The sequence below is a fragment of the Aotus nancymaae genome, unplaced genomic scaffold, assembly GCF_030222135.1.
Source record: "Aotus nancymaae isolate 86718 unplaced genomic scaffold, 86718_ANA_hifiasm-v0.15.2.pri h1tg000076l, whole genome shotgun sequence".
Lineage (NCBI taxonomy): Eukaryota > Metazoa > Chordata > Mammalia > Primates > Aotidae > Aotus > Aotus nancymaae.
In genome coordinates, this window is record NW_026988491.1 from 8243893 (window position 1) to 8270277 (window position 26385).

Genomic DNA, 26385 nt, shown 5'->3' on the forward strand with positions numbered 1-26385 from the left:
AATGAGCCCCAGGTGGTGGTGCACAGCTGTAATCCAAGCTACTCTGGAGGCTGAGGCGACAGGATCGCTTGAGCCTGCAAGGTCTGCTTGAGCCTAGGAGGTAGAGGCTGCAGTGAGCTGTGACTGCGCCATTGTACTCCAGCCTGACTAACAGCAAGGGCCTATCTCAAAAATAAAATAGGATAAAATCCTCATTCCTAACGAGACGGTAATTGAAGGTGGGGCCTTTAGGAAGTAATTAAGGTCATGAAGGTGGAGACTTTATTAATGTGATAAATGGCCTTGTGAGAAGAGACATAAGACAGAATATTTCCTTTCCCTGCTCAATGCCATGTCAGGATACAAGGAGAAGGTATGTGCAAACAAGAAAGTCCTCACCAGACACAAGAATGGCTGCATACCTTGATCTTAGACTTCCCAGGCTCCAGAACTGTGAGAAATGTTTGTAGTTAAGCCACCCAGTCTATGGGACATCTGTTATAGCACCTAAGACAGTGTCTACAGCCTTGCAGCAGAAAGATGAATCAGAACCTACAGTACAAAAGAAACTAGGGAGTACACATTTCTATTGAGCCTGTTGTCAGAGGACTGTTCTTAAAATAGCACACATCTTTCAATGGGATTATTCTACTAACTCCATCTACAGGCAGTTTGTTCCCAATTTGTTTCCATAGCTCTAAGAGCAAGTAAAACTGGAAAATGCTTCTGTGTGCAATAACTTTCTTTACTTCCAGACTTTACAGGATCTCTATTATGCAAGTATGAATCTCCAAAGGGCAGACACAGTATGCAGATTTCTTAATCTTATCTGTTCACAATTTATTTTTTATTTTAATTTTTTTTATTTTTGAGAAAAAGTCTTGCTCTATGGCCCAGGCTGGAGTGCAGTGGCATGATCTCAGCTCACTGCAACCTCCACCCTCCAGGTTCAAGCGATTCTCCTGCCTCAGCCTTCCAAGTGGCTGGGACTACAGGCGCGTGCCACCAGGCCCAGCTAATTTTTTTTTGTATTTTTAGTAAAGAAAGGGTTTCACTGTGTTAGCCAGGATGGTCTTGATCTCCTGACCTCGTGATCCACCTGCCTCGGCTTCCCAAAGTGCTTGGATTACAGGAGTGAGCCACCACGCCCAGCCTCTGTTCACAATTTCAAAACACATATTCACATCTCTTTTAATAACTTTTGGAATTAGTCTAGAAAACGCTAGTCCAGGGGTTATTACTGCAGGGTTGATGATGTTCAATTCTGGATCTCAATCATGAAGAGGCTCAAGTCATACTAACTTTATTTGCAGATGTGCAAACGCTTCTCTATTAGACTATAAACTTTTTGAAGGAAGGTTCTTGGTATCACCCTTTTAAAAAAAACGGAACAGTTTTCTACTCTACCCTTGCCAGTGTAATAGGTATTCAGTAGTATGTAATGAATTAATAAATTATATTTAAATAGTTTCTCTGGATACAATTATTATAGACAGAAATCACCCAATCACAGTATTCTTTGAGAATATGAAGAGAGCTTAGTCCCTGACAGCAGAAACAACTAAGGTGCAGAGAAATGAAGGAACTTACCCAGGGTCCCAGAAAGCTGGATGTCAGAGGCAAAGGTAAGTTCAGCCTTGGTTGCCTATTTCTTTTTATCCCACTAAAGCTATTTGTTTAACAGTTCTTTGGCAAACTGTCAAATTTTTCTCCTTTTGAATCCCTGTCACAGAATTTTCCGTGGTGTCTGGCTTTACCGCCCATCACCGTCCCTTTCCTTAGTACTGAGTTTGCTCCAACCTCAGAGGTGAGCCAGTCCTTGGGTGTTTCAATTTTGTTGTCCTGCAGAGAAGGATTCCTAGAGAAATTCTTCTGCCCTCCCTAAAGAACCAGGTCTCCATCTGCCTGTCTCTGCCCTAATTTAGGGACTGAACGGAACACGATACATTTTATTTTTAAATTGTTTAAAAAAGCACATTCTCTGGCTAGTGTTACGCCCTTCAACTTGGGGAGGACGTACCTTGTGCTTGAGTCACCTTTGGGATCTCATGCATATAAACCTGTCTGCAAACATGCCATCTTCTTTCTCCTGACCTGCCTTCTCGAATCCCCTGCTACGTTCAGCCTTCCTTCCCCTTTTCTTTGCTGTTGTTTGTCTTTAAGATATTCATCCATCAGCTTAGGAACTGAAGAGAGTTGAATCTTAATGAGGCTGTCAAAATCCTAGGTGTATTTTTGTTGTTGCTGTTTTCTAGTCCTGCTAACAGCGGAATGCTGGGTGAATGACAGCTTCTTGCATCCAGCAGATGATGCCTGGGCAGAGTGGCTGGAAAATGACCCATCTCTGTGCAAGATGCCTGTAATTCCACTTGAACAGTTATGGGCAAGAGCTTTGTGCTTGGATCTGCCTGGTTATCCAAAGCTGCTGTGGCTCAGTAGCTTCTGGAATTAAGCTGGGAACAGCTCTAGTAAGAAGGGAAGGAGGTAAGTGGGAGATGGTGGAAAGATCTTCTCTAATCTTCTGTGGCTGTGCAGGCTTTGTAAAAGCAGACTGCGAAGGAAAAGCAAACAAAGAGGACAGGAAAACCTGACTGCCTCTTGTAAGGGGAAAAGTCTAGTTTATAAGAGAATTCAAGGAATTAGCAAAGACCATGCATGCTATGGCGCCTGGTATGACGCATTGTGGAGTGGGTGAATGAATGAATGTGTAAGTGAATGCGGCCACATTTGATGCCTGCAGATGAATCTGAATTACCTGAAAAGAGTTTTTCAGTTGGGCTATGGTCAGAAGGATAAACAAAAAATCACAACCAACTTCCTCAAGTACTTTGGTTTACAAGACACACATGGCTGCACCACCACAACGGAACCTCCCAGTAGGTTCTGAGGTCCCCAGTTCATAGGTGAGAAGCCCAAGGCTCCCTGAGCTTGGGTAAGCTTTCCAATAGGCACAGAATTTAAGAGTGACAAAGCCAGTTCTTGAAGGTAGAGCTTCTAACTTAAACATCTCATATGCTTTTTCTGGGGATTTTCAAAGTCAAACACAGCGAAGAAGCTGATATTCGAACTAAACAGTCATTTTGTTCTTAATGTAATATAAAAAGCTAACTTTTTCAGATAGTAAAGAGTTATAAGAAAAAACTCCTAGGTAGCTGGATTACACCTGGGGAAAGTAAAATACTTACTCGTTCTTTCTGACCGGAAGGCTTGAGAGATCTTAGCAAACCCTGATCAATCACATGGCCTTATTTTTCAACAGGGTAAATCTCATTCCCTGATAGAGCAAGTGGCAGAAAAATGCAAGAGGAGAAAGGCTAAGATTTACTAAGTTCTTATTTTATGCCCTCAATCAGGCTAGGCTCATTAAACAAGTTACAACATTAATTGCTAAGCCTCACATACTGGGTTTGTTATTGTCCTATCTTAAAAAGGGAGAACTGAAAGTTTCAAGGAGTGAAGCGATTTGGCCAAGAGCATACGGACACTAGGTGGCTGTACTGCAGCTCTGACCCAGGTGTGCCTGGGTTCCTAACATCAGGCTGGAGGCTTACGACACGGAGCTCTGCTGGAGATACCCTTTTGGAGGCTTCAGATGTGCTGGGATTTCGGGTGGCAAGTTCTCTCCAGTGGCGTCTTCAGTTTCCATGAGAATCTACAGGTCTGGATCACTCATTCACTGTGTGGTGCAATCCTTGGGTTTAAAGTAACAAATCCCCATCGTGAAAGCTAATGCATTTTGATGTTGCATAAATCCTTTAATAATAATCACTCAGCGTCACTGACTTATTTAAATGGACACATCACTTCAACAGGGCTTTCCCCCTCCTGCTCTGCCCTTTCAATACCAGCGAGGAGGGAAGTAACTCGCTGCCTCGGCATATACGGGGGAACTGGAGGGTGGTTTACGTGCTCCTGTGTCTCCTGATGTTACATTCTATAGCAAATAGGGATGGGCAGGGGGAGACATGCCATTTTGGTCACAATAAATTCCCCAGTGTGCTACATTCTTCTTTTCCCCACAAACCTGGATTGATGACCAGCGGTTTTTGTTTTACGCAGGTAACCGTGATCTTGATGCAGCATCCTTGAGGTGCTGCAGTATATCTCTATGTGACATTTTCTATTATATATTTTGGAAGACAGAAACTAAATGTACACACTAGGGTTTCCCTGAGACTTCCTTTCTCCCACCCAGAAACATGGGTGTCTCTACCACTATGAAGGCTTGGAGGGAATGTGTCTGAAAATCCAGGCACAAAAGATCACCACGGGATGACTATTCACTTGACAGAGGAAAGCATGTGGAAAGCTCATCCCCGGCCCGCTGTGGGTTAGTGGAGCATCCGGTATCAAATGCACTGAGAAAACAGTGCCTGGAAGAGCTTCCTGGGACGGGAAACGGAGTGCCATGTTTAATCAGAGAAGGCGTTTGGACATTCTGCCCAGAAACATACTAGAGGCTTCCTGGAATCCCATCTCTTCATAGACCTAGTCAAGCAGACTCTTGAAGGGCAAAGCCCAGGATTCTCCACTACTGAAAAGTGTTTAATCCTGAGGCCATTACAGTTCAAGGAAGGACGATTGGTAGTTAACACCGCAGGCTCCTTGACGTTTCAGGGTTGCAGCCTTCAATGCTCCAACCTTCAGTTTCCTCTGGTATAGAATAGAAGTAAGCATGTCACCTGCCTCATGGGGTTAGTGCAAGGATCAAAGGAGACTGACACCCATAAAGCACCTAACATGGTGCTTGGCTAATACTTAGCTGATATGTAGAGGCGCTGCCTTACCCATTATTGAAAGAGAGAAATACTTCCTGACCTGCTAATAGAACCACTGCTCTGATGCCCTCAGCTGCCCTTCCCCAACCTGGACCCTCTCAGGAACTCCTCAGACTTCCCCATCATCCAGCAACTAAAGGGTTAATGTTCAACACAGATGGGAGACTCCAGGGTGGGGCGCAGGGGTCTGTGAAAAACTGGTGGTTGACGTTCTTCAACTGCAACCTCTGTATGCCTGGTAGGCATTACAGGAAAAAAAAATTACACAGAATAAGACATATCTAACATTCAGGCAAATGTTAGCTAAGGAATGTCCCCGTCTCCTAGGAAGGCCTTCGATACAGGGCTCCCTGGCTGCCTGCCACCTCTGGACACTGATGCTGCACTTTCTTTCCTTGTCCTCCTCCAGCTTTGACTGCCCTCACTCTGAACCCATCTGTGAACTCTCACCTCTGGAAGCGTGACTCATGTCCCTTTTCTCCTTTGTTCTCTGGGACCCTGTATTTGCATTTGACTTTTCTGGAGTCTGACCATCAGCTCTCAGAGCTTTGGTCTCTTTTTGGCTCATCCCACTACAGACTGGCCTCAGCCTCCAAGGCAGACTTCACCTATCACTTTTAGGTGGTCCTGTTCCCAGACCCAGACACCTGCCCCAATCCATCTCATTTGCTGGTCTCAGATGCCAAGTTCCAGCTCTTCTTGGTCTCGCCCACCCTGCCGCTCCCTGACTTACACATTCCAGTCCTGATAAAGATCAGGACTCTGCATCCTTTGAGAATGGGATACCACAGCACTGGCAATGACGATGGAGGAGAGAGGCAGAAGGATCCAGAAGCATTTCAAAGATAGATACTGAAGGGAACCGAGCCTCAGAAAGAAGAGGCTGCTCTAGTTTTATTGCTTATACACTCCATGAGGTGAGCGACTGTGTCTGCTACAGCCAGTATAGGGCCTCATACACAGTAAGCACTCGAGAGAGAGCTGGCGAACAAGACGGGTTGATGGCTGAACAAAGGACACCAGTAACAGAGAAAGAAACTAAAGTGTTACTAGCAAGTTTGGGGCTGGCAACAAGGTAGAATAAAGGATTTTACTTTAGACACATGGTTAGAGGTCTGTGGTCCTCAAAACTGCTGATTACCAAATATTTCTGCATTTTCTCCTGCCAGGCACTTGGTAGACTGCACGCGCCCACATACTTTGAAGGGAGGCACGGCCTCACAACGCGCTTAGCTAATGAAATATGAAATTGTGTCACTTCTTTTTTTTGTTTTTTTTTGTTTTTTGAGACGGAGTTTCGCTCTTGTTACCCAGGCTGGAGTGCAATGGCGCGATCTCGGCTCACCCGCAACCTCCGCCTCCTGGGTTCAGTCAATTCTCCTGCCTCAGCCTCCTGAGTAGCTGGGATTACAGGCATGCGCCACCATGCCCAGCTAATTTTTTTTGTATTAGTAGAGACGGGGTTTCACCGTGTTGACCAGGATGGTCTCGATCTCTTGACCTTGTGATCCACCCGCCTCGGCCTCCCAAAGTGCTGGGATTACAGGCTTGAGCCACCGCGCCCGGCCGAAATTGTGTCACTTCTAAACAAAAACTTTAAGAGATAATATGACTTCTGCTACTTCCCCACCACATACGTGGAAGTGTGCCTGGAGATGAATCTTGAGTACCTACAGTGAACACAGATCCCTGAAGACCTAAAGTGGACATGGAATGTGACTGGCAAAATACATATCTTGTGTTAAGAAACCGAAACGTTGGGGTTATTACTCAAGAATGATCTCTGGTCCGTATTAACAGATCCAGGAACCTACAGGTCATACTGATGAAGACAGGATCTGGATTAGAGGTCAGGAAGGGGGCTTTCTGGTGAGACGCCAAGGACTGCCATGGCCCAACTGCTACTCTGCCTGTGGCTACAGCACCAAGAAGGAACTAGAATGCCAACTGCCCACGTACAAGCTACTGCCTAATTCAAGCAATCAGGTGGCCTCCCCCTAGGCTTTTGCAATCTCCTCTCCCGAGGAAGGAGCAGTGACCCCTCACACCACCTTTTGCAACTCTGATCATACCACCCTGAGGATTTACCTGTGTTGTAGCCCCTTCCAAGGGCTGGCCAAGGGCGGTGGTTTTTCCACAGGTTTCCAAGGTACCAGTCACTCTGGTTCTCCACCAAGCCCAGGACCTGCTGACCTGTAAAGTACAGAGAACACAAACATCTTAAAAGGAGACGCCAAGCCGTCTGGATCAGGGACTACAGAACACAGAACGTAATGGCAAATCATCACAACAACAGTATTCACTTACTGAGAGGTTTTATTAAGTGTCAGGCTCTGATCTAAGAGCTTAACTTGTATTAACATATATAATTCTCACCACTAGGCAGCCGTTTTTATTATTTCCATTTTATAGAGAAGAAATGAAAGCCCAGAACAGTTAACTGATTTGCCCCAGGTGACCTAGTGAATCTGATAAAGCTGGAATCCAAAACCATTCATTCCTTCATTCATGCATGCCCGTATTTCTTTCCTAACTCATGGAACACATATTTATTGACAGGCATACTATATCTCAAGCATTCCCATTCTGGTATTTCCAGCTGTATATTAATTTACTGGCTTTCTGAGCATGGACTGAGATTGTTTTCTTACATCAGGGAGGAGGGATTACCCTTGTTTACTGAGACGAGAGTCCACAGAGAAGAGCCATCCTTTGTCTACCTTACAGATTATTTGCTCTCATGCTCACTGCTTCTTCTAAAATATATTTATCTTGTGTCAACAAGCATCATGTCAATATCATCTCAATACAAGAGTGCTGTCTAGACAACAATTGCTCCTCTGTCCCCAGAGCCGGCTTTGATGTTGGCCTCAGTCTCTGCTGCGTCTTAGCAACTTAGGCAAGTTAGCCTTGTAGTCAGTCTCTTAGGTGTCCATATCTCTGGGCCTTCATATCAGATCCACCTTTAGACAACTCCATCACGTCACCTGGAGAAGGTCTTCTTTTGCAGTGATTACCAATACCACTTCACAGGCGAGGAAACAGGCTCATAAAGGACCAGTGATTTGCACAGCTGAATGTGGAGCTAGGATAGACATCTACATTTGCTTGAAATGAAGATCCCTTCCACTGTCTCCATGTGTTATTGCTTATCCTTACAACAAATATTTGAGGTAGGAATTATAGAACCACATTTTGTAGAAAGGGAAATTGAGGTTTAGAAAGTTTAAATAACTTGCAAAAGTCATGCAACTAACAATTCCTCTCTTCCACAGCTAACTGATACCTTTTGCATTTAAACTCTATTATTGTTGGCCAATCTGAGAAATAAAAGACCTTTCTAATCAAATGAAAGCCCAGCAGCACTTAAGAAAACACAGTGGTTCGCCCAGAACACCATGCTGGGTGATATAGAACCTCCTTGGCGTGATGACAGCTCCCTGAAATGATGGTGTGTGGATTTGGTGTAATTTATTTGATCAATTTTATTAAGCTCCTATCTAAATCATCACCCCAGCACAAATACATAAATTAGAGGCATGGGAAAAATACTACCACCCACTTTGTCTTTGTATATGATCACGTCTAAGTAGAATTCCTCAGAAAAGCATATCGCCAATTCAGGAAGTGTTAAGAGTCAATCAAATCCACGTGCAACAAGCTTAGGACATTTGCTCAGAACAACTAGGTCTGAAAGGCAGGGTGCCCTTAGTTGGGAAAGGTGTGTGTCCTGTCCTGATGCTATGACCCAGTTAGAGACCTCATTTAATAACCTCACAATGAGGATGGGATGCAAAGGGGAAGTGTCATTGTTGGGGGAGAGGGATGATACACAATTACTAAGACCCCAGGTGGGTTTCACAAGGGATTTTTGTTTTGTTTTGTTTTTGGAATGATAGGGGATGACACAGACTCAGAACTGACAAAGGGGAATGATCTTTTTTTTTTTTTTTTTGGGATGGAGTCTCACTCTCTTGCCAGGCTGGAGTGCAGTGACGCAATCTCAGCTCACTACAATCTCTGCCTCCCAGGTTTATGTGCTTCTCCTGCCTCAGCCTCCCCAGTACCTGGGACTACAAGTGTACACCACCACACCTAGCTAATTTTTGTATGTTTAGTAGAGACAGAGTTTCACCATGTTGGCCAGGGTGGTCTCCATTTCTTGACCTTGTGATCTGCCCACCTTAGACTCCCAAATTGCTGGGATTACAGGTGTAGCCACTGCGCCCATCCAGGAATGATCTTTTATTGAATTTAGGATGCCCATCTAAATTTCAGGTAAGGTCATCTTCAGATATCTGAAAGTCCAAATTTCATATTGTGGCATCCCATACATTTTATTTTGCCTCAGTTTACTTCTTCAGACAAATACTCTATGAGCTAACTTTATTCCTGTGAAACAAAAATACAGATTTTGTTGACTGTGATCTAATTTCTATCTTGATCATAGAGCTCTCCATTGGCAGGCATTGCCTTTGCCCCGCTGTCAATCCCCACCCACAATCCTTCCAAGGCCCATATCCAACATGAGGCCTTTTATGAATAACCCCAAGTCTGAACTAGTACTTTATCTTCACTCCCGTATTAGATAGAAGACATCACTATTTAGTACTTTCTACTGGTATTTTTATCTTTTTTTTTTTTTTGAGATGGAGTCTCACTCTGTCACCCAGTCTGGAGTAAAAACAGTGCCATCTTGGCTCACCAAAACCTCTGCCTCTCAAGTCCAAGTGATTTTCCTGCCTCAGCCTCCCGAGTAGCTGGGATTACAGGTGCATGCCACCACGCCGAGCTAAGTTTTTGTATTTTTATCAGAGATATGGTTTCACCATGTTGGCCAGGCTGGTCTTCTACCTCAGGTGATCCACCCACTTCAGCCTCCCAAAGTGCTGGGATTACAGGCGTAAGCCACCATGCCTGCCCTCTACTGATATTTTTGCCATCAGCTGACTTATACCCTTATAAAGGATGAAGTTGGTAATACTCGGGCACATACACATCATATATGTAAATATCCACGTCCTGCATTATTCCAAGGGCAAGATACTACAAGGTGTAGTATTGAACACACAGTAGGAGCTTAATAAGTGTCTGCTAAATAAATGACATTTGGTGGGTCTTTCCTCATTGGGTGTGTGTTAGTGTCTCCAGATATCACTTCACCCTTTCGGCATTCACCAACATTGACAGACCTTCCACCAAGCTCTAGGAACTCAGGTACCACCTTCCCTGTATGGAAAACTGCAAAGATGGGGTGGCAGCACCCACTTTGGTTGCTTAACCTAAGGCTTAAACTTAATCTCTAGAGAAGGAATGATTTTCAGGGTTAACCTGAAGTCACATTATCCCAAAGAATAATATCCAAATTCCTCTTCTCTCAATTTGCACCTGGGCTGCACTGTTTTTGATAGTATCACATAATCCTTTCACGTACACCAATCCTCTTAAAAAAATCCTTAATTAGCAACATAATTTGAACTTTAATATCCAATGGTGAGAAAAAAACAATAATCAACAGCTACGGAGACTTCATTTTGCTTTTTAAAAGAAATTCATTAGCTGTCATATCAGTGATGAAAACAGTAGTAGGGGTAAGCCATTTTGCTTAGCCTCCCAGCGGTGCTTTGTGCTTTCAGGCTGTGTTTTCCCCGCTTCAGAGCTCTCTCTGTGTGAAGAGGGAACCATGAACAGCAATAGAGCTGGAGATAAAGAACACAGGCTGAACTCAGGCTGCCTGGTTCCAGTTCCTAGCCCTGCCGCTTACTAGCTGCGTAGCCGCTGGTCAAAAAATTACTTAACCTGTCTCTGCCTTGCTAACTGACTCTACGGCTGCTGTGATTTCACATGCTGAAATGACTTCATATATGTTAAGTACTTAGAACAGAAGCTGGAACTCTAAGCACTGTACATATGATAGCTGTTTTTAAATGCCATTGTCCATCCTAAACCGTAAGCCCCTGATAGAGCTCAAGCGTATCCATGAGGTTTTCTTTGGCGGTCATCCAGCACAAGAATTAGGCCATTCTGGAAGTCTGCCTCTGTAAGTGTGGTCTGAGGACTATCTCTTTCAGAAACACCTGAGGTTCTTATTAAAAGCACAGGCTCCTGTGTTTGAGCCTAGGAGTTAGTTATTTGTGAGAGGCTGCTTTCCCTTACTTCTCTGGTTTCTAGGAAGGATTTCCTGGCTTCTTGAGCCGACCTTTACTCTTCCCCCATGGGTGTAGAAGGAGTACAGATAACCCTTTCTACCTCCATGGGGAAGAGAAAGGTGAGTTTCAGAGGGAACCAAGTTGCTGTGGCTTAGCCCCTTTCTCCGTCCCTTCTTCCAGGAGCCAGCATGCCAACAGGCTAATAGCCTGCATCGAATCTGTTCTTTCATGCTGTTAAGTTTTACAGAGCAGACCTCCTCTCAGTGAGGCTGTGGTTGCCTAGTACTTTTTGAGATAGCTGGGCAATTCCAACTCTGGGTTTTGGAGCTAGGAATAGCCATTGTAGATATTTAAGGACTTGAAAGTTGAGTCTTCCAATTTCACCATTACCAGTAAAATAAGGTGAAATCTGGCTGTCCCTCCCCTTTATCTCTAAGTTGGTTCTATATTGGCGGGGGGTGGGGGAGGTGGCACATATGGGGAAGTAATATCATATATGAATTCCCTCACTCCACAATATTTGTGCATAAGAATTCTGGCCATGGGGTCTAGTAATTTGCATTGGAAAAAAGCCCAACTCCCCAGGTAATTCAGATGCACATTACAGTTTGAGAATCACTCATTGGAGTTTGGAAGCTCTGTCCTTGCTTTAGTCAGGGGTAAATTTCACCTGCAGGGTGACAGGCACATAATAAACTCATGCGGTGTCTAAATTCACCTCATGAAATAGCAGAATTCATTGGTAGTCTCCAGTGCCATCCTTCCTGAGTAAAGTGCAAAGAAAATGAACACCAGAGCCAGACGTCTGGGTTCAAATCCTGGCTCCTCTCCTTATCAGCTGTGTGACCCTAAACAAGGCACTTAGCCTCTCTGTGTTTGCTTCTTCATTCATTTGTAAAACAGAGATAGTAAGTACATACCTCACTGAATTAAATTTTTTTTCCTCTAAGCACAAGTCAGTCTGTGAAAATGAAGCTGTGTTTCATGCTTATTCAAACATTACCACTAAACGTGTCGACAAAAGAGTGAAGTGTTCAGCATCTGTTCTCATTGAAGCACCCAGAACTCCCTGGCCCTATATCCTGCTCCACCTGACTGGACCTCCAGCTCAGCCATCTCCTCCTGCCTTAGCTGACATGGCCCTTCCTTTGCTGAGACCTTTGGTTAAGCTTAATATCGACGGAGGGTTTGATTTGTGTCAGACACCACACAAAATACTAAGGAATTAAAGACAAATAAAACATAGTTTTTGCCTTGGGGGCAACTAGAAGAGGAGACAGATAATTTTGAAGCAGCACGCTATTAGCAATGACAGAAACACTGATAAATCAGGGGAATAATGAGTAGAGAATAACTGATTCTGTGGGGGAAAGTGGGTGATGCCTGCCTGTTGCTGGATGTCTCCCCCACCAAGTCCCTACCACATATCCCTTCCAGCACTGCAGCCACGCTTCCCCAAAAGATTTTCCAATAAGGGTTTGCTCGGGTGACACCCTTCTTGGAGAGAGGTCCCGTTTGCTACCAGGTTACTGCATGGATGACACAGGTGATCTGTGACAGCTCCAGCAATCCCAGCTCATCAACCAGGTGGCATCTAAATCCTGGTGTCCGGAGGCCCAAGTCTAAAGCCATAACCTTAATGATGCCAACACATCTTCAGCCTACCATCCTGTGAAGAGGTAAAATCCCAGGGGAGGCCGGGCGCAGTGACTCATGCCTGTAATCTCAGCACTTTTGGAGGCTGAGGTGGGCGGATCACGAGGTCAAGAGTTCAAGACCAGCCTGGCCAACATGGTGAAACCCCATCTCTACTATAAATACAAAAAAAAAAAAAAAAATTAGCTGGGCATGGTGGCACATGCCCGTAATCCCAGCTACTCCGGAGGCTGAGGCAGGAGAATTGCTTGAACCAGGACCTGAGAGGCGGAGGTTGCAGTGAGCCGAGATCACACCACTGCACTCCAGCCTGGGCTACAGAGCGAGACTCCATCTCAAAAAAAAAAAAAAAAAAAAAACGGGATTCCTCTGGGGAAAATGACACGGGTGTCCACAGGGTACTGGCTCCCTTGGCATTCTGCACCGCCTGTCTCATCTTCTTAGCAATTATGATAATAAAACACTGTGACTCACAGAAAAAGCTTTGTCATTTTTTCCATGCTGAGCCTGTGGTTATGATTAAGTGCACTGTTCTCCATCTTCCTTACTCTAGGCACAAGTTAACTTATGAAAATGAAGCTGTCTTCTTTGCTTATTCATACATCACCACTAACAGCCAGACAAGAGCAAACAAGCTTGCTATTCTGCTGGGGCCCTGGTGTTGGTGTCACCAGCCAGCAGACGGATAGTTCTAGGGAGGGAATTCCCCTCTCTCCTTCCTTCTGCAGCTTTTGGCTCAAGGCCGGGCTCCTGCTGCTCAGGAGGTGAGAACCAAGGAGCAGAGAACTACAATTTTTCCACGCAGTGCATTTGGCATGAAAAGGCTGAACTAAGCATTCATCCACTGGGTATAAAGAAGGCAGCATGACAAATTAGGAAGACAAAGGATTTTAAAACTTGGCAAAATAGGGTTCTAGCCCCACATTGGTATGATTTAACCAAGGTATAACTTCTCTGAGCCTCAGTTTCCTTATCATAAGAGGTTAAGTGTAAAATCTACCTCTGACCTCTAAGAAGGAATATTCAGATCAAATTAAGATGATATAAGGCCAGGCAAGGTGGCTCATGCCTGTAATCCAAGTACTTTGGGAGGCCAAAGTGGGCAGATCTCTTGAGGTCAGGAGTTTGAGATCAGCCTGGCCAACATGGTGAAACCCCACCTCCACTAAAAATACAAAAATGTTAGCTGGGCATGGTGGCAGGCGCCTGTGATCCCAGCTACTCGGAAGCCTGAGGCACAAGAATCGCTTCAATCTGGGAGGCAAAGGCTGCAGTGAGTCGAGATTGTGCCACTGCATTCCAGCCTGGGCAACAGAGTGAGACTCTATATCAACCAAAAAAGGATGATACATGCAAGTGCTGGCTCATGGTAGGTGCTCAACTAAAGGCACTTCTCTTCCTCCCTTTTGAGAGGACCAGTGTTCAGAATGTCTAGGTTTTCCTACCCAAGTGCTGACATTAACTGCATAGACTGGACTCTGCAAAATCTGGCTACATTACCCCTCAGCTTGTCCCTGCTGTCCCTGGCTCTCACACCACCCCATCTTTTTGAAGCCTTTAGTGTCTGTGACATCAGTCCTTCGGCTGATCTACTCCCTCTGAACACCCTTCCCCTGCCTCCTCCATGGAGCTTCCCTCTCTCTGCCTCCCCTAACATGCTGGTGCTCTCCAACTCCCCTTCTCAGCTCCTTTTCTTGTTCTCTGCTTTATCCACAGATGATGGAATCTACTCCAATGGCCTCAGAGGTCATTGACTGGAAGATGATCACCAATCTCCGTGCTCAGCTCAGACTTCTTTCCAAAGCGCCCTACTCTTCAATCTATTAGCCCACCATCTTCGTAGATAATTTGGCTGTTCCATAATGACTTTCAATGTAAGCTGACCAAAACCAATTCCACAATCTTCTCCTCCTACAAAATAGGCAGAACTCCTACCCATTTTATTGGTGGGTAGCATCAAAATCAAACTTGTCACCAAAGTTAGAAGCCTTTGAATCAACCTTGAACCATCCTGCTCCTCAATCCTCATGTCTCTCCAAAGCCAAATCCCACAGATTTTATCTAAGGGGTATTCCTCAAATTCATCCCTTCCCTTGATCTACCATGCCTTCTCTCTCTCTCTCCTCATCTCTCTCTCTCTCCTGGATTAGCAGATTCGTTCCTGATCACCTTTTCCTAAGGTTAGCCCTGTGCCATTCCATTCTGCCTAACCTAGCCACAGAAATGTTTTGAAAGCACAAATTTCATGATTTTTCTTCCTTGATTAAAATGTGTAAATGCTCTTGGGGTCCATTATACTGTGGATGTGTGAATGTGTGAATGTGTGGATGTGTGGATGAATGCATGAACGGGTGAACTAACAAAAAATAAATATTATCTGCAACCCACCATCCTATCCCATCTGGAATTGGTAAATTCTATCTGAACGGAGAGGAAGTAGATGCGTACTAGTTAACTTCTCCAGGTAAACACCAGGCACGGGTGGCTCTAGCTGTGATCTGCAGGATGCTTTCGGTGCTCTCGCCTTTTTATCACCCCTAGAAAAGCTCCTGGGCACGCAGAGGAAGTCTGCCAATCACTGCTGCCTATCAAAGCATCTGTGCTTATTCCACCGGGTGAGCATTAAAATGTTAAAACCGGAGGCTGCCCTGACTATCAGCAGAGAACCTAACAATGCTCTCCCAACCTCGTATTTATTCTAATAAGCTATTTTAAAATAGAAAAGCCTTTAATAGTACCATTCAATGTGTGTCTGAGTGAAGGATGTCTATAAATAGGAAAACGTATTGTATCATATTACTGTTTACTAAACATCTTGAAAGAGCTGCTATACAGCCCTGGGTGTTCCTGGCTAGTCAGTGTAGAATAAGAAAACATTTCCTGAGAAGATGTATACAAAATATTTAAACAACCCTGAACAGATTGAAAAGGAGAATTTCCTAAACTGCCTGTTTCACAGCTTGTACTCTGCATTTCAGCTTTAGTTCAATGCACCCTAGGATCACAGAGAGTCAGATGAGCAGTGAGGGTCTCAATGACTTCTCTGGAATCATCTATTACTGCACACAAAGCCCACCAAGAACAAGAGGTGTTTTTAGGAACATGTGGTCAATGGAAGAGCCAAGACTCCCACCTCTGACTTGAAGCTCATTTGTTTTCTATGCATCTCAAACTCGGCTCCTTCTTTCTTTGAGCTTTTTTTTTTCTTCAGATGGAGTTTCACTCTTGTCCCCCAGGCTAGAGTTCAATGGTGCAATCTCGGCTCACTGCAACCTCCACCTCCTGGTTCAAGGGATTCTCTTGCCTCAGCCTCCCGAGTAGCTGTGATTATAGGCACGTGGCACCACGCCCGGCTACCTTTTTTTTATTTTTAGTAGAGATGGGGTTTCGCCAGGCTAGTCTTGAACTCCCGACCTCAGGTGATCCGCCCTCCTCCTCTCATGAACTCCTGGCAGGAATTACAGGCGTGAGCTACCGCGCCCGGCCTCTTTGAACTTTAATGTAATTCTCCACCTGGTTTAAGTTCTAGCTCTTCTATATTTAATAGGTAACCTCTCTCTCTCTCTTGTTTTTTTTTAATAGACAGGCTCTCACTATGTCACCCAGACTGGAATGCAGTGGCAAGATCATGGCTCAGTGCAAATTGAACTCCTGGCTCAAGCTATCCTCCCACCCCAGCCTCCTTAGCAGGACTACAAGTGTATGCCACCACATGCAGCTAATCTGAAAATTTTTTGTAGACATGGGGTCTTGCTTTGTTGCCCAGGGTGGTCTTGAACCGCTGGCCTCAGATGACCTTCCCACCTCAGCTTTCCATAGTGCTGGCATGTGCCACCACACCCAGATCATAGTTCATACTGAGTAGACTCTCAGTTCTTCATTTTTCTCATGTGTAAAGTGGTATCTATTTTATAGGGCTTCACTGGGACTCTTAATCAGGTTTGTGGAGCCCAGGTTTATACTGCATGCCCTTCAGATGGAATCTGTGTACTCCAGCTCACTGCCACTCATTTTGATTCCTTGGGTTTCAGTTACTTGGTGAAGCACCTCCATTCCAGTTTATTCATCACTCGGCCCTCATTTCACTTGGAAAAAATACTCCGCCCTTACTGAACTATGGCTCAGGGATCATCCCTTCTAAGAGAAATTAGAATCTGTGCCACTCTTGAAAGAAGAGTTAGGCTGAGTGAGTGAAGATGAGAGGAGGAGAGATTTTGCTTATTATATGCAATACCATAACTAGCCGTGAGTTAACCAAAACAGAAACGAGCTGCCTTTCTAGAGAGAAGCTTCCCATCACTGGGACGGTCCTCGAAGAGGCTGCCTGATTCAGCCCTCACCCAGCAGGTATTTATGAAGCCCGAACTCTGCACCAGGATCTGTGCCAACTGCTACAAACACAGCAGGGGAGAAAACAGGCATACTCTCGGCCCTTCTGAATTTTATCTTTACAAAGAGCTTCTCAAACGGTCCAGCTACCATTTGCCAGGCTCTGACTCAAATCTCACAGATGCAGCTCCTACAAGGCTGAGCCCTGGGAATTTCTTTTTCAACAACAGCCCCCATTAATTCTGATACAGGGTAAGTTTGGGAACCTTTGAAAGGGGGTGGTCACCTACCAGACAGGCTGTTGGGAAGGGGATTTCTGCACGGAGCAGAAGACTAGATTTGAAGACCTCAAAACTCCCAACCTGAATGGAAGCTATTTATGCTATGACAATGATGAGTTTTCTCAACATCCTCATCAAGAGCATCTCCATACTTGTTCTTCGTTCACTTGTGCCATCCATGTGTGCATGGACAGCTGCCCTGTGAGCAGAGTCAGTTTCCTCAGTGCTGTTCCTGCTAGGTGAGCACTTGGTCCAGGCACTGAAACACTGACTGGTTTCTATGCATCATCAAAGAAATACAATGACACCACGAGGTGGGCAGTGTGCTTATTTCTGTCTTTCAGAAGGGAAAGTGAGGTGTAGACAGAGAAAGTCACATGTCAAGGTCAAGAAATCTCAGAGCAGGGGATTGCATTCCCACCTCTAAGTTACAAAAGCTCATGTTTTTATACCTACACTCATGGTTAGAACAATCTGCAAAGCATTTTTCTCCCTAAGGGAGCAGCTACAGCAGGCACCACCATGAGGTAGACTCTAAAAAACACAGAGAGGAAGGGGAGAAAGGGTGGTTGAGGTGTACGTGCCCGGCCCACCTGGAGTTGCAGGCAGAAGCCCAGGACCCCCTGCAGAACCCTCTGGTGCCCACTGGGATGCTTTGAGTTTAATTTCCTTTGGCATTAATCCCAGTACACTGAGCTGAGAGCACATCCTACCCAGGGCACCTCGGGAGCATACATAAGGAAGGTCCAAGAATCAGAAAAGTGTATCCAATCCAATAAAGGTCCAGATAATGATTCCATCCGCCCAGATCCAAGAACAAGTCTACTCTCTCCAACCCCCAAGACATCCCCAAAAGGTGCACATTATTAATTTACAGTTTAAAACTTCAGTTCAATCTGAAATAATGATTTTTCTCTTCTTCCTTCCGTGATCTTTGGTCTCTGAAAATGGGAAAAACTAAAAGCGGAACACAGAGCTGCTGGGCTCTCTTCCAAGGCTGCTTTCCTCACACTGACTCCCAGGACACATGGCTGCCATCACCTCTCAGATGAGGCCTCCACGAGGGGGAGAGCTGGCAGCCCAGCTACAACCTCCACCCACGAACATTTTAGATCTTTTTTTTTTTAAACAACAACAACAACAACAAAAAAACAATTTGTTGACATCTTTTAGAAACTTCACTCACAGACATTCCTATGACTTACCAATATCTCTAGGAGCAATTGTTTAATTTGTTAATTTCTCCAAAATGCTGACAGGCGGGGTTGTAGAATAAGCACTTGCCTGTAGGATATGGCCAACATTTAAGTTCTGGCTTTTTCAGTTATTAACTGTGCCACCTGGGTCAAACAACTCAATTTCCAAACTTTAATTTTCGTTTTTTTAACAGTGGATAATAGTAAAATTCACACTTCTATCATAACATTGTTCTGACAGTAAAAACAACTGTCAAATTGTAAAGTAACTGTTCAACTTTGAATAAATATTATCACCATTACCAACAATTTCTGGGTTTTAAGTAGTTACTGCTTAATTCTCTTTCCCTCTTATACAATTTGTTTTTGTTTTTTGTTTTTGAGATGGAATCTCTCTCTGTCACCCAGGCAGGAGTGTAGTGGCGTAATCTTGGCTCACTGCAACTTCCACCTCCTGGGTTCAAGTGATTCTCCTGCCTCAGCCTCCCCAGTAACTGGGATTATAGGCATTCACCACCATGTCCCTCTAATTTTTGTATTTTTTAGTACAGAAGGGTTTCTCCATGTTGGCCAGGCTGGTCTTGAACTCCTGACCTCAGATGATCTTCCCACCTTGGCCTCCCAAAGTGCTAGGATTACAGGCATGAGCCACCATGCCCAGTCCTCCTTATAGTATTTCTGAAATTACATTATTACTCAAGGATATTTTACTTTTCCAAGAGGCTGGACTTTACACAAATCTTATTCTCTGAGACAGAATCTGAGAGGTGAAAGCTGCTGAGAGAGGCCCTCCTTGCATGGTGACTTAAGCACACAATCTGTTTATATTCTTAAGGCTGATCCTTGGCCAGATTATAAAGATGTAGTAATTCTTGTTGAATGAAGAATAATGTGGATAAAATTCAAGCTGGAGGTTACTAACAGGATAAAGGTATACTGGCCTGGCACCGTTAGGTATAAGGTTAACGAAATCCATGTTTCAAAGTTCTCTGTCAACATCATGAGATAAGCCATTCATCTATCCAACATTTACTGCATATATATCAGAGTCTAGCACCATGCAGGGTTGAGGTGGTCCCTTCCCTCAGTGGAGCTTACAGTTTGTTTGTTTGAGATGGAGTCTCACTCTGTCACTCAGGCTGGAATGCAGTGGTGGAATGCAACCTCCGCCTCAAGGGTTCAAATAATTCTCCTGCCTCAGACTCCCAAGTAATTGGGATTACAGGCACCTGCCAACAGGCCTGGCCAATTTTTGTATTTTTAGTAGAGACGGGGTTTCACCATGTTGGCCGGGGTAGTCTCAAACAAACTCCTAACCTCAGGTGATCCACCCGCCTTGGCCTCCCAAAGTCCTGGGATTAAAGGCGTGAGCCACCATGCCCGTCTGAGCTTACAGTTTGACCTTGTGGTAAACACAAGAGTAAGGGGCTTTCTGCATGAAGAACAAGCCAGAGGAACCACTGAAGGGAGCAGGTGGGCAGAAGCATCCTGCTGTAAGTCACCCGGGCACCGGCTGCACAGAGGCAAGGTGAATAGTATCCCTTTGAATGACACAACAGTGTTGAGATTAGGGGCTGATGTGGCCAGAATTGTGCGTTTTGTGTGTTTGTTTTTCTGAGACAGAGTCTTACTCTGTCACCTAGGCTGGGGTGCAGTGGTACCATCTCGGCTCATTGCAACCTCCACCTCCCGGACTCAAGCAATTCTCCTGCCTCAGCCTCCCGAGTAGCTGGAACTACAGGCATGCAACACCACACTCAGCTAATTTTTGTATTTTTAGTAGAGATGGGGTTTCATCATGTTGGCCAGGCTGGTCTCGAACTCCTGACCTCAGTCTTGGCCTCCCAAAGTGCTGGGCTTGTAGGCATAAGCCACCACACCCGGCCCAGAATTGTGTTTTGAAGAGAACATCCTTGCTGCTATGTGGAGTAGGATCAGGAATGATTTGAAGGGGTGGAAATCAAACATTTACTTTTCATTCTTTCTTTTAGAGATATTCCATTACGGATACAGAAGCCCAGAGATGAGGGGAGAGGTAAGGGCTGGAGACAGGAATCACGGTCAGCAACTTCTTCCGAGGGCCTTGTGTGCAGCTCACATGCAGGGGCCTAGGGCCAAACCAGGAGCCGGGAGGTGAGAGTGCTTGCCTCCCCTGTGATCTACATAAGAACTTGAGCCTGGAGAGAATGGGCATGGTGGGCTCTGCAGCTCTGGTAACCCCAGCACATCCCAGTGCACAACCTCCCAGAACTCTCTTCCTGCTTGCTGAACAGGATTGTTGAAAAGGCAACACTTTGGCCTCTGTTAGGAGCCAATCCAGCTCTGCCAAAGAGGCGGTGAAGGTGAATTCAAGAAATGACTGTGGTGTGTGTCGGAGGTGCTGCTGGGTGTGGGGTAAGTCCCTCGGGAGCAGGTGAGCTGCACCACTGACACAAAGGCAGGTGCAGCACAGGGAGGAGGAGGAGGGACAGGCTGGGCAGAGCGGGTGGATGTAGGAAGGGCTCAGATAAGAACACTCGGGCATACTGCGGAGCTGGTGTGGGGAAAGGAATGGAATAATAAAACAACACCACATTCAGCCATAAACAGCAGCACAGTACCAACAGATGCTGCAACCTGGATGAACCTCGGAAACTTTACGCCAAGTGCAACGTGCCAGACACAAAGCGCCACTTATCATATGATTCCTTTTACATGATCTATCCAGAACTGCCAAATTCATGGAGACAGAAAGCAGATTAGTGGCTGATGGAGGCCAGGAAGAGGGGGGTATGGGATGACTATTTGGTGCTTTTGGGGTGTTTTCCTGGGGTGATAAAAACATCTTGAAACTAGAGACGGTGAGTGGTTGCAAAACGTTGTGAAAACACTGCCACTGGATTGCACCCTTTAAAATGGTTAACTACATGAAAGTATGTGAATTTCACCTCCATAGAAAATAATGAAACTAACATGAAAGGAATACTTGGAGGTAATGCATATGTCAAGTAGCTTGATTTGGTCATTCCACAATGTACACAAATATCAAAACATTGGCTTGTATACCTTAGGTATATACAATTTTATTTGTTAAGTAAACAATAAATTAAGAAAAGAAAGTGATATTTGGTATATGTCAATAATATTCTCATAGAGTTTATTCTATTTAATCTTTACCACAAATGCTGGGGCTCCAGGACCCAGTCCTCAGAGCTCTGCTGCTCTCTGTCCACCCTGTGGCCTTGGTTGTCCCCTCTGGGCCACCAATCAACTCATCATCTCAGACTTTAAGGTGTCCCAGATTGAACCCTTGTTTTTCCCCTCACACCTGCTCCCCTCGGCATTGCCCATGTCAGTCAATGGCAGTCCATTCTTTCCCTTAAGCCAGAAAACTGTGGTGTCATCCTCCCTGCCTTCCCAACTTTACTGAAGTACCATACAATTCAATGAATTCACCCCACCCCCTGGCTTTTTTTTTTTTTTTTTTTGAGATGGAGACTTGTTCTGTCACCCAGGCTGGAGAGTAGTAACATAGTCTCGACTCACTGCAACCTCTGCCTCCCGGGTTCAAGGAATTCTCCTGCCTCAGCCTCCCAAGTAGCTAGGACTACAGGTGCGTGCCACCACGCCCTGCTAAGATTTTTTATTTTTAGTAGAGACAAGGTTTCACCCTGTTAGCCAGGATGGTCTCTATCTCTTGACCTTGTGATCCGCCCACCTTGGCCTCCCAAAAACTGACTCATTTTAAGTGCAGTTTAGCAAATGTTAGTAACTGGTGCAGTCATGTAACTACCACTACCACCAAGAAACACAACTGGTACAAGGACCTGAAGATTTCTTGTGCTCTTTTTAGGTCCAGCCATTTCCCCAAACACCCGCTCCAGGCAACCACTGATTTTCTTTCTGACACTGCAGTTTAGCTTATTCTAGACTTTCATATAAATAGAATTATAATCATATAGCATGTAGTTTTTCCTGTTTGACTTCTTGTACTTGGTATGATGTTTTTGAAATCCAGCCAAGTGTTATGTGTATTAATACTGCCTTCCTTTTTATTGCTGAGTGGTATTTCCAAGTATGGATATACCGTAATTTGAGTGGAATCAAGACTTCTGTTTTCCCTAAGTTAAGCCTGAGATCCAGGCTGCTTGAGATCCAAGCTACAGATCTGCCTATCATTGGAACATGAATAGTATTTTAAAATGTGAGCTCATTTAAAGGAGACACGAGTGCGGGGCTCGCCAATGCTTAGCTGTTGAGCAAAGGAGGAAGGGAATGCAGAAAAGGAGTCTCCCTGGACGTGGCTGAGCAGAGCTCCCCTAGGATAACAGCAGAAGTGAACTCTGTGGTATTGTATTAACATAAAGGGGAGGCAAGGAGGAATCCACAGGTGCGGGTTTTAGATTATCAACATAGCAGATTTTTCTAGATCTAAAATTTGCAATCAAGTACTCCGACTCCAAAGATGGTATATGCTGCCAATTCATTACAGCTACAACTGCATTTCACTTACAAGACAAGATGCTCTGTCTATGGTGAGACTCACAATTGGCTTCCTTAACATCCTCAGTGAAAAACCAAGGCTTCTGAATCATTCTCAACTCTGGGTTAGGCTGCCAGGTATATACGCTTCTCGATGCACATGCTTCAAGGAGAGTAATCAAGTGCCAGTCTTTTGCCATTGAAATAATATGCTGGCCAAGCCAGCCCATTTTCAAAACAAAGCTGAGTCCCAACCCACATTCCTGGCTGCCAGTGCCCTGAAACTGCCCACGAAGAACACTGTGTCCCTCATGTTTATAAACAGTACGCTATGTCTAAGGGAACTCCTGCAGTGAGGATGAGGCTTTCATACTTTTTTTTGAGGAGTCTTTCTCTGTCACCTACATTGGAGTGCAGTGGTGCAATCTCGGTTCACTGCAACCCTCACCTCATGGGTTCCAGTGATTCTACTGCCTCAGCCTCCCAAGTAGCTGGGACACCTGGCTAATTTTTGTATTTTTAGTAGAGATGGGGTTTCGCCATGTTGGCCAGGCTGCTCTCAAACTCCTGACCTGAAGTGATCTGCCCTCCTCGGCCTCCCAAAGTGTTGGGATTACAGGCATGAGCCACCGTGCCTGGCCAAGCCTTTTGTACTTTAAAAAAAATTGATTTCACAGCACAGGAATGAGTTGCAAAGGCCTGTAGGATATTTTGAACCAAACTTCTCATTTGAATGATGAGAAAAAGAACATTAGAACTCCAATATAAAGAGGAGATTCCAATATGGTTAAAAATATTACACCTGAGGTCAGGTGCTGTGGCTCATGCCTATAATCCCAGCACTTTGAGAGGCTGAGGTGGGCAGATCACCTGAGGTGAGGAGATCGAGACCATCCTGGCTAACATGGTGAAACCTCATCTCTACTAAAACTACAAAAAATTAGCCAAGTGTGGTGGTGAGCGCCTGTAATCCCAGCTACTCAGGAGGCTGAGGCAAGAGAATTGCTTGAATTTGGAAGGTGGAGGTTGCAGTGAGCCAAGATTGCACCACTGCACTCCAGCCAGGGTGACAGAGCAAGACTCTGTCTCAAAAAATAATAATAACAATAATAATAAATAAAAAATTCCACCTGGGAAAAAACCTTAAAAATCATCTAGTCCAAACTTTTCAACATATAACTGATGAAACTGACTTGCTGTGAGGAGAAATGATATTCCCAAGATCAAACAGATGAGTAAAGGCCAGAACCCTTGTTTCTTAACAAAACTGTCCTTATTGTAATATTGGGGTTCAGGCATTCAGGGTGTTCTCAGCTCCTGAGAGGACCTTTCTCCAGGTTCTTGGTCTCCTGCCCTCTCAAGAATGAGAGAGGGGACCATGGCGCAGTGCGCAGTTAAATGTCGGACTCAAAAGTGTTTGTAGAAAGTGATTTATTTAAAGAGAGACAGGAAAAGGAGGAGAGAGAAAGAAACAGCTAACTCTCAGTTGATGACTTTAAAATCATGCTCAATAGGATTACGCTGAGACCCAGCCTAGAAAAAAAAAAAAAAAAGAAAAAGAAACAGCTAACTCTCACACTGAGTGAGATAATCCAAAAAGATGGAATCCAGGAGAGAAAAGCAGCTTCCATGAGAGTCTTAGGGAATAGAGAGAGACAGAGTTTAGGAGGAGAAGACAGGCTTCCACGAGAGTGTGAGGAAGTGTGGAAGGAGACTCCAGAAGGAAAATGCAGGAGAGAGAAAGATGGCTTCCACGAAAGGAGTGTTCATGGAAGGGGACCCAAACATGGAGCCCGAAGGGGTGTGGAAGAAGGGGACTTTTAACCTGGGAGGAACCCTCCCCTTCTTTAAGACCCCTGGCCAATGAAAGGAGTTCCTTAGAACTTTGCTGGAGTGACTGACTCTTAAGTTTCTTCCCATGCCCACAAAATTCAAAAATAAACCACAGAAAGAGATGGGAGGGGGGCACGGAGCTGGGAAATTCTTGCCCTTAAAACTACACCCCCTCGTGGACCCAGAAAGAGAACACAATCCCTCATTATCACAGTCGCACAGTATCAGCCTGGAAATGAAGGCTGCTGAAACTCATTGCTAGAATGGGGCGTCTGGATGGCTCCTGGCTTTGTTTATGCCATGACACAAGACCCTTCTCATCCAACACCTCCAAATACTGAACAGCACACACTCCATATAAGCCGTGGGGTAAAGCAGAGCAGGGCTCTGTCAGCAAAGCCAGCACAGACACAGCCTGCTGATCTCCCTCTTGCCACTGTCCTCTTCAGAGAGAATTCTCCTTTAGCAAGCCAAGGACCACTCAGCTACAATGGCCAGCTAGTGGTCTTCTCCTGGCATGGTGTTAAATCACCAGGAATCCCAATGCATAAGACCTTGCCTTTCAATAGTTTTGATATCCTTTCCGATGGAGGCATCCAAGCTTAGGGTAGAAAACAATTTTGTCTGGCAAAGTTTCAGAGATGGGAGTGGGCAGCAGTGGGGGAGAACATGAGGTAACACAGTTGCCTATGTGCACGTAGGTGACCACCAAGAAAAGAATGCTCGGCTGCCAAAAAAATTATTTTATTTCAATAGGTTTTTGGAAAACAGGTGGTGTTTGGTTATGTAAGTTCTTTAGCGATGATTTCTGAGATTTTGGTGCACCCATCACCTGAGCAGTATACACTGTACCCATGTATAGTCTTTCATCCCTCATCACCTTAAACCCTTTCCCGAGTCCCCAAAGTCCACTGCATCATTCTTAAGCCTTTGCATCCTCATAGCTCAGCTCTCACTTATGAGTGAGAACATACAATGTTTGGTTTGCCATTCCTGAGTTACTTCACTGAGAATAATGGTCTCCGATTTCACCCAGGTTCCTCTTCACAAGCAGTCAGTGACTGCACTCCAACCCGAATTTGCTCATTTGTTCATTCAGCGCTTTGTTTGTTCATCCACTCATGTATTCATCCAATAGTTATTTACTGAGAGGTGACTGTACGTCAGGCACTGTTCTGGGCTCCAAATTCTTGTCCTGTTAGCACTTTCATTCCAGTGCGGGAGTCAGACCACAAATAAATACAAAATGAAATGCTGAGTGGTGACAAGAGATGCTACAGAAAGGAAAGCAGATAAAGGGACACAGCAAGGCTGCAGGGTGGGTGGTCTACACAGAAGCCTGAAAGAGGGGCTTGAGGAAATACAGCTGAGGTGACATTTGAGGAGAAAGGACACTTCCCTTGCTCAGAGCAATGCCATCAAAAGAAGAAAGAGTGGCAGAGAAGGCAGAGGTGGCGGCTTTTCCTCCAGGAAAGGGCCTATGGCAGGCCTGGTACGCCTATCCCAGGTGAGCTGGCCACATAAAGAGGCTATTGTCACAAGCTCAGTCTGGAAAAGGTCACTAGTTTAGTAGCAAGTGGCAGGGCAAGACTGCCTGGGGGGACCTCTGTTCCTTATTTAGGGCTCAAGGCCACTTGAGAATGAATCAGTGAGGAAGGCCATGCGGTGGAGATGTCAGAAGAGCATTTCAGCGCCATCAAAGGCGCTGGGAGGAATGTCTATC

The 26385-nt window shown here is 45.0% G+C and overlaps 1 protein-coding gene and 1 non-coding gene across 5 annotated transcripts in view; one reads left to right on the plus strand and one right to left on the minus strand.

Annotated features, from left to right (window-relative positions):
- The window catches only part of LARGE1 (LARGE xylosyl- and glucuronyltransferase 1), a 626458-nt gene that overhangs the window by 145361 nt on the left and 454712 nt on the right, over positions 1–26385 (minus strand). For all 4 annotated transcript variants that reach the window (XM_064367950.1, XM_021669373.2, XM_021669372.2 and 1 more), the window contains one exon: positions 6846–6950. In XM_064367950.1, coding sequence (XP_064224020.1) covers positions 6846–6950 — 105 coding nt within the window. The remainder of the gene's footprint in view (positions 1–6845; positions 6951–26385) is intronic.
- LOC135271378 (small nucleolar RNA SNORD115) lies at positions 24277–24359 on the plus strand. The gene has a single exon (XR_010339475.1). It is a non-coding gene; the product is annotated as a small nucleolar RNA SNORD115 (small nucleolar RNA).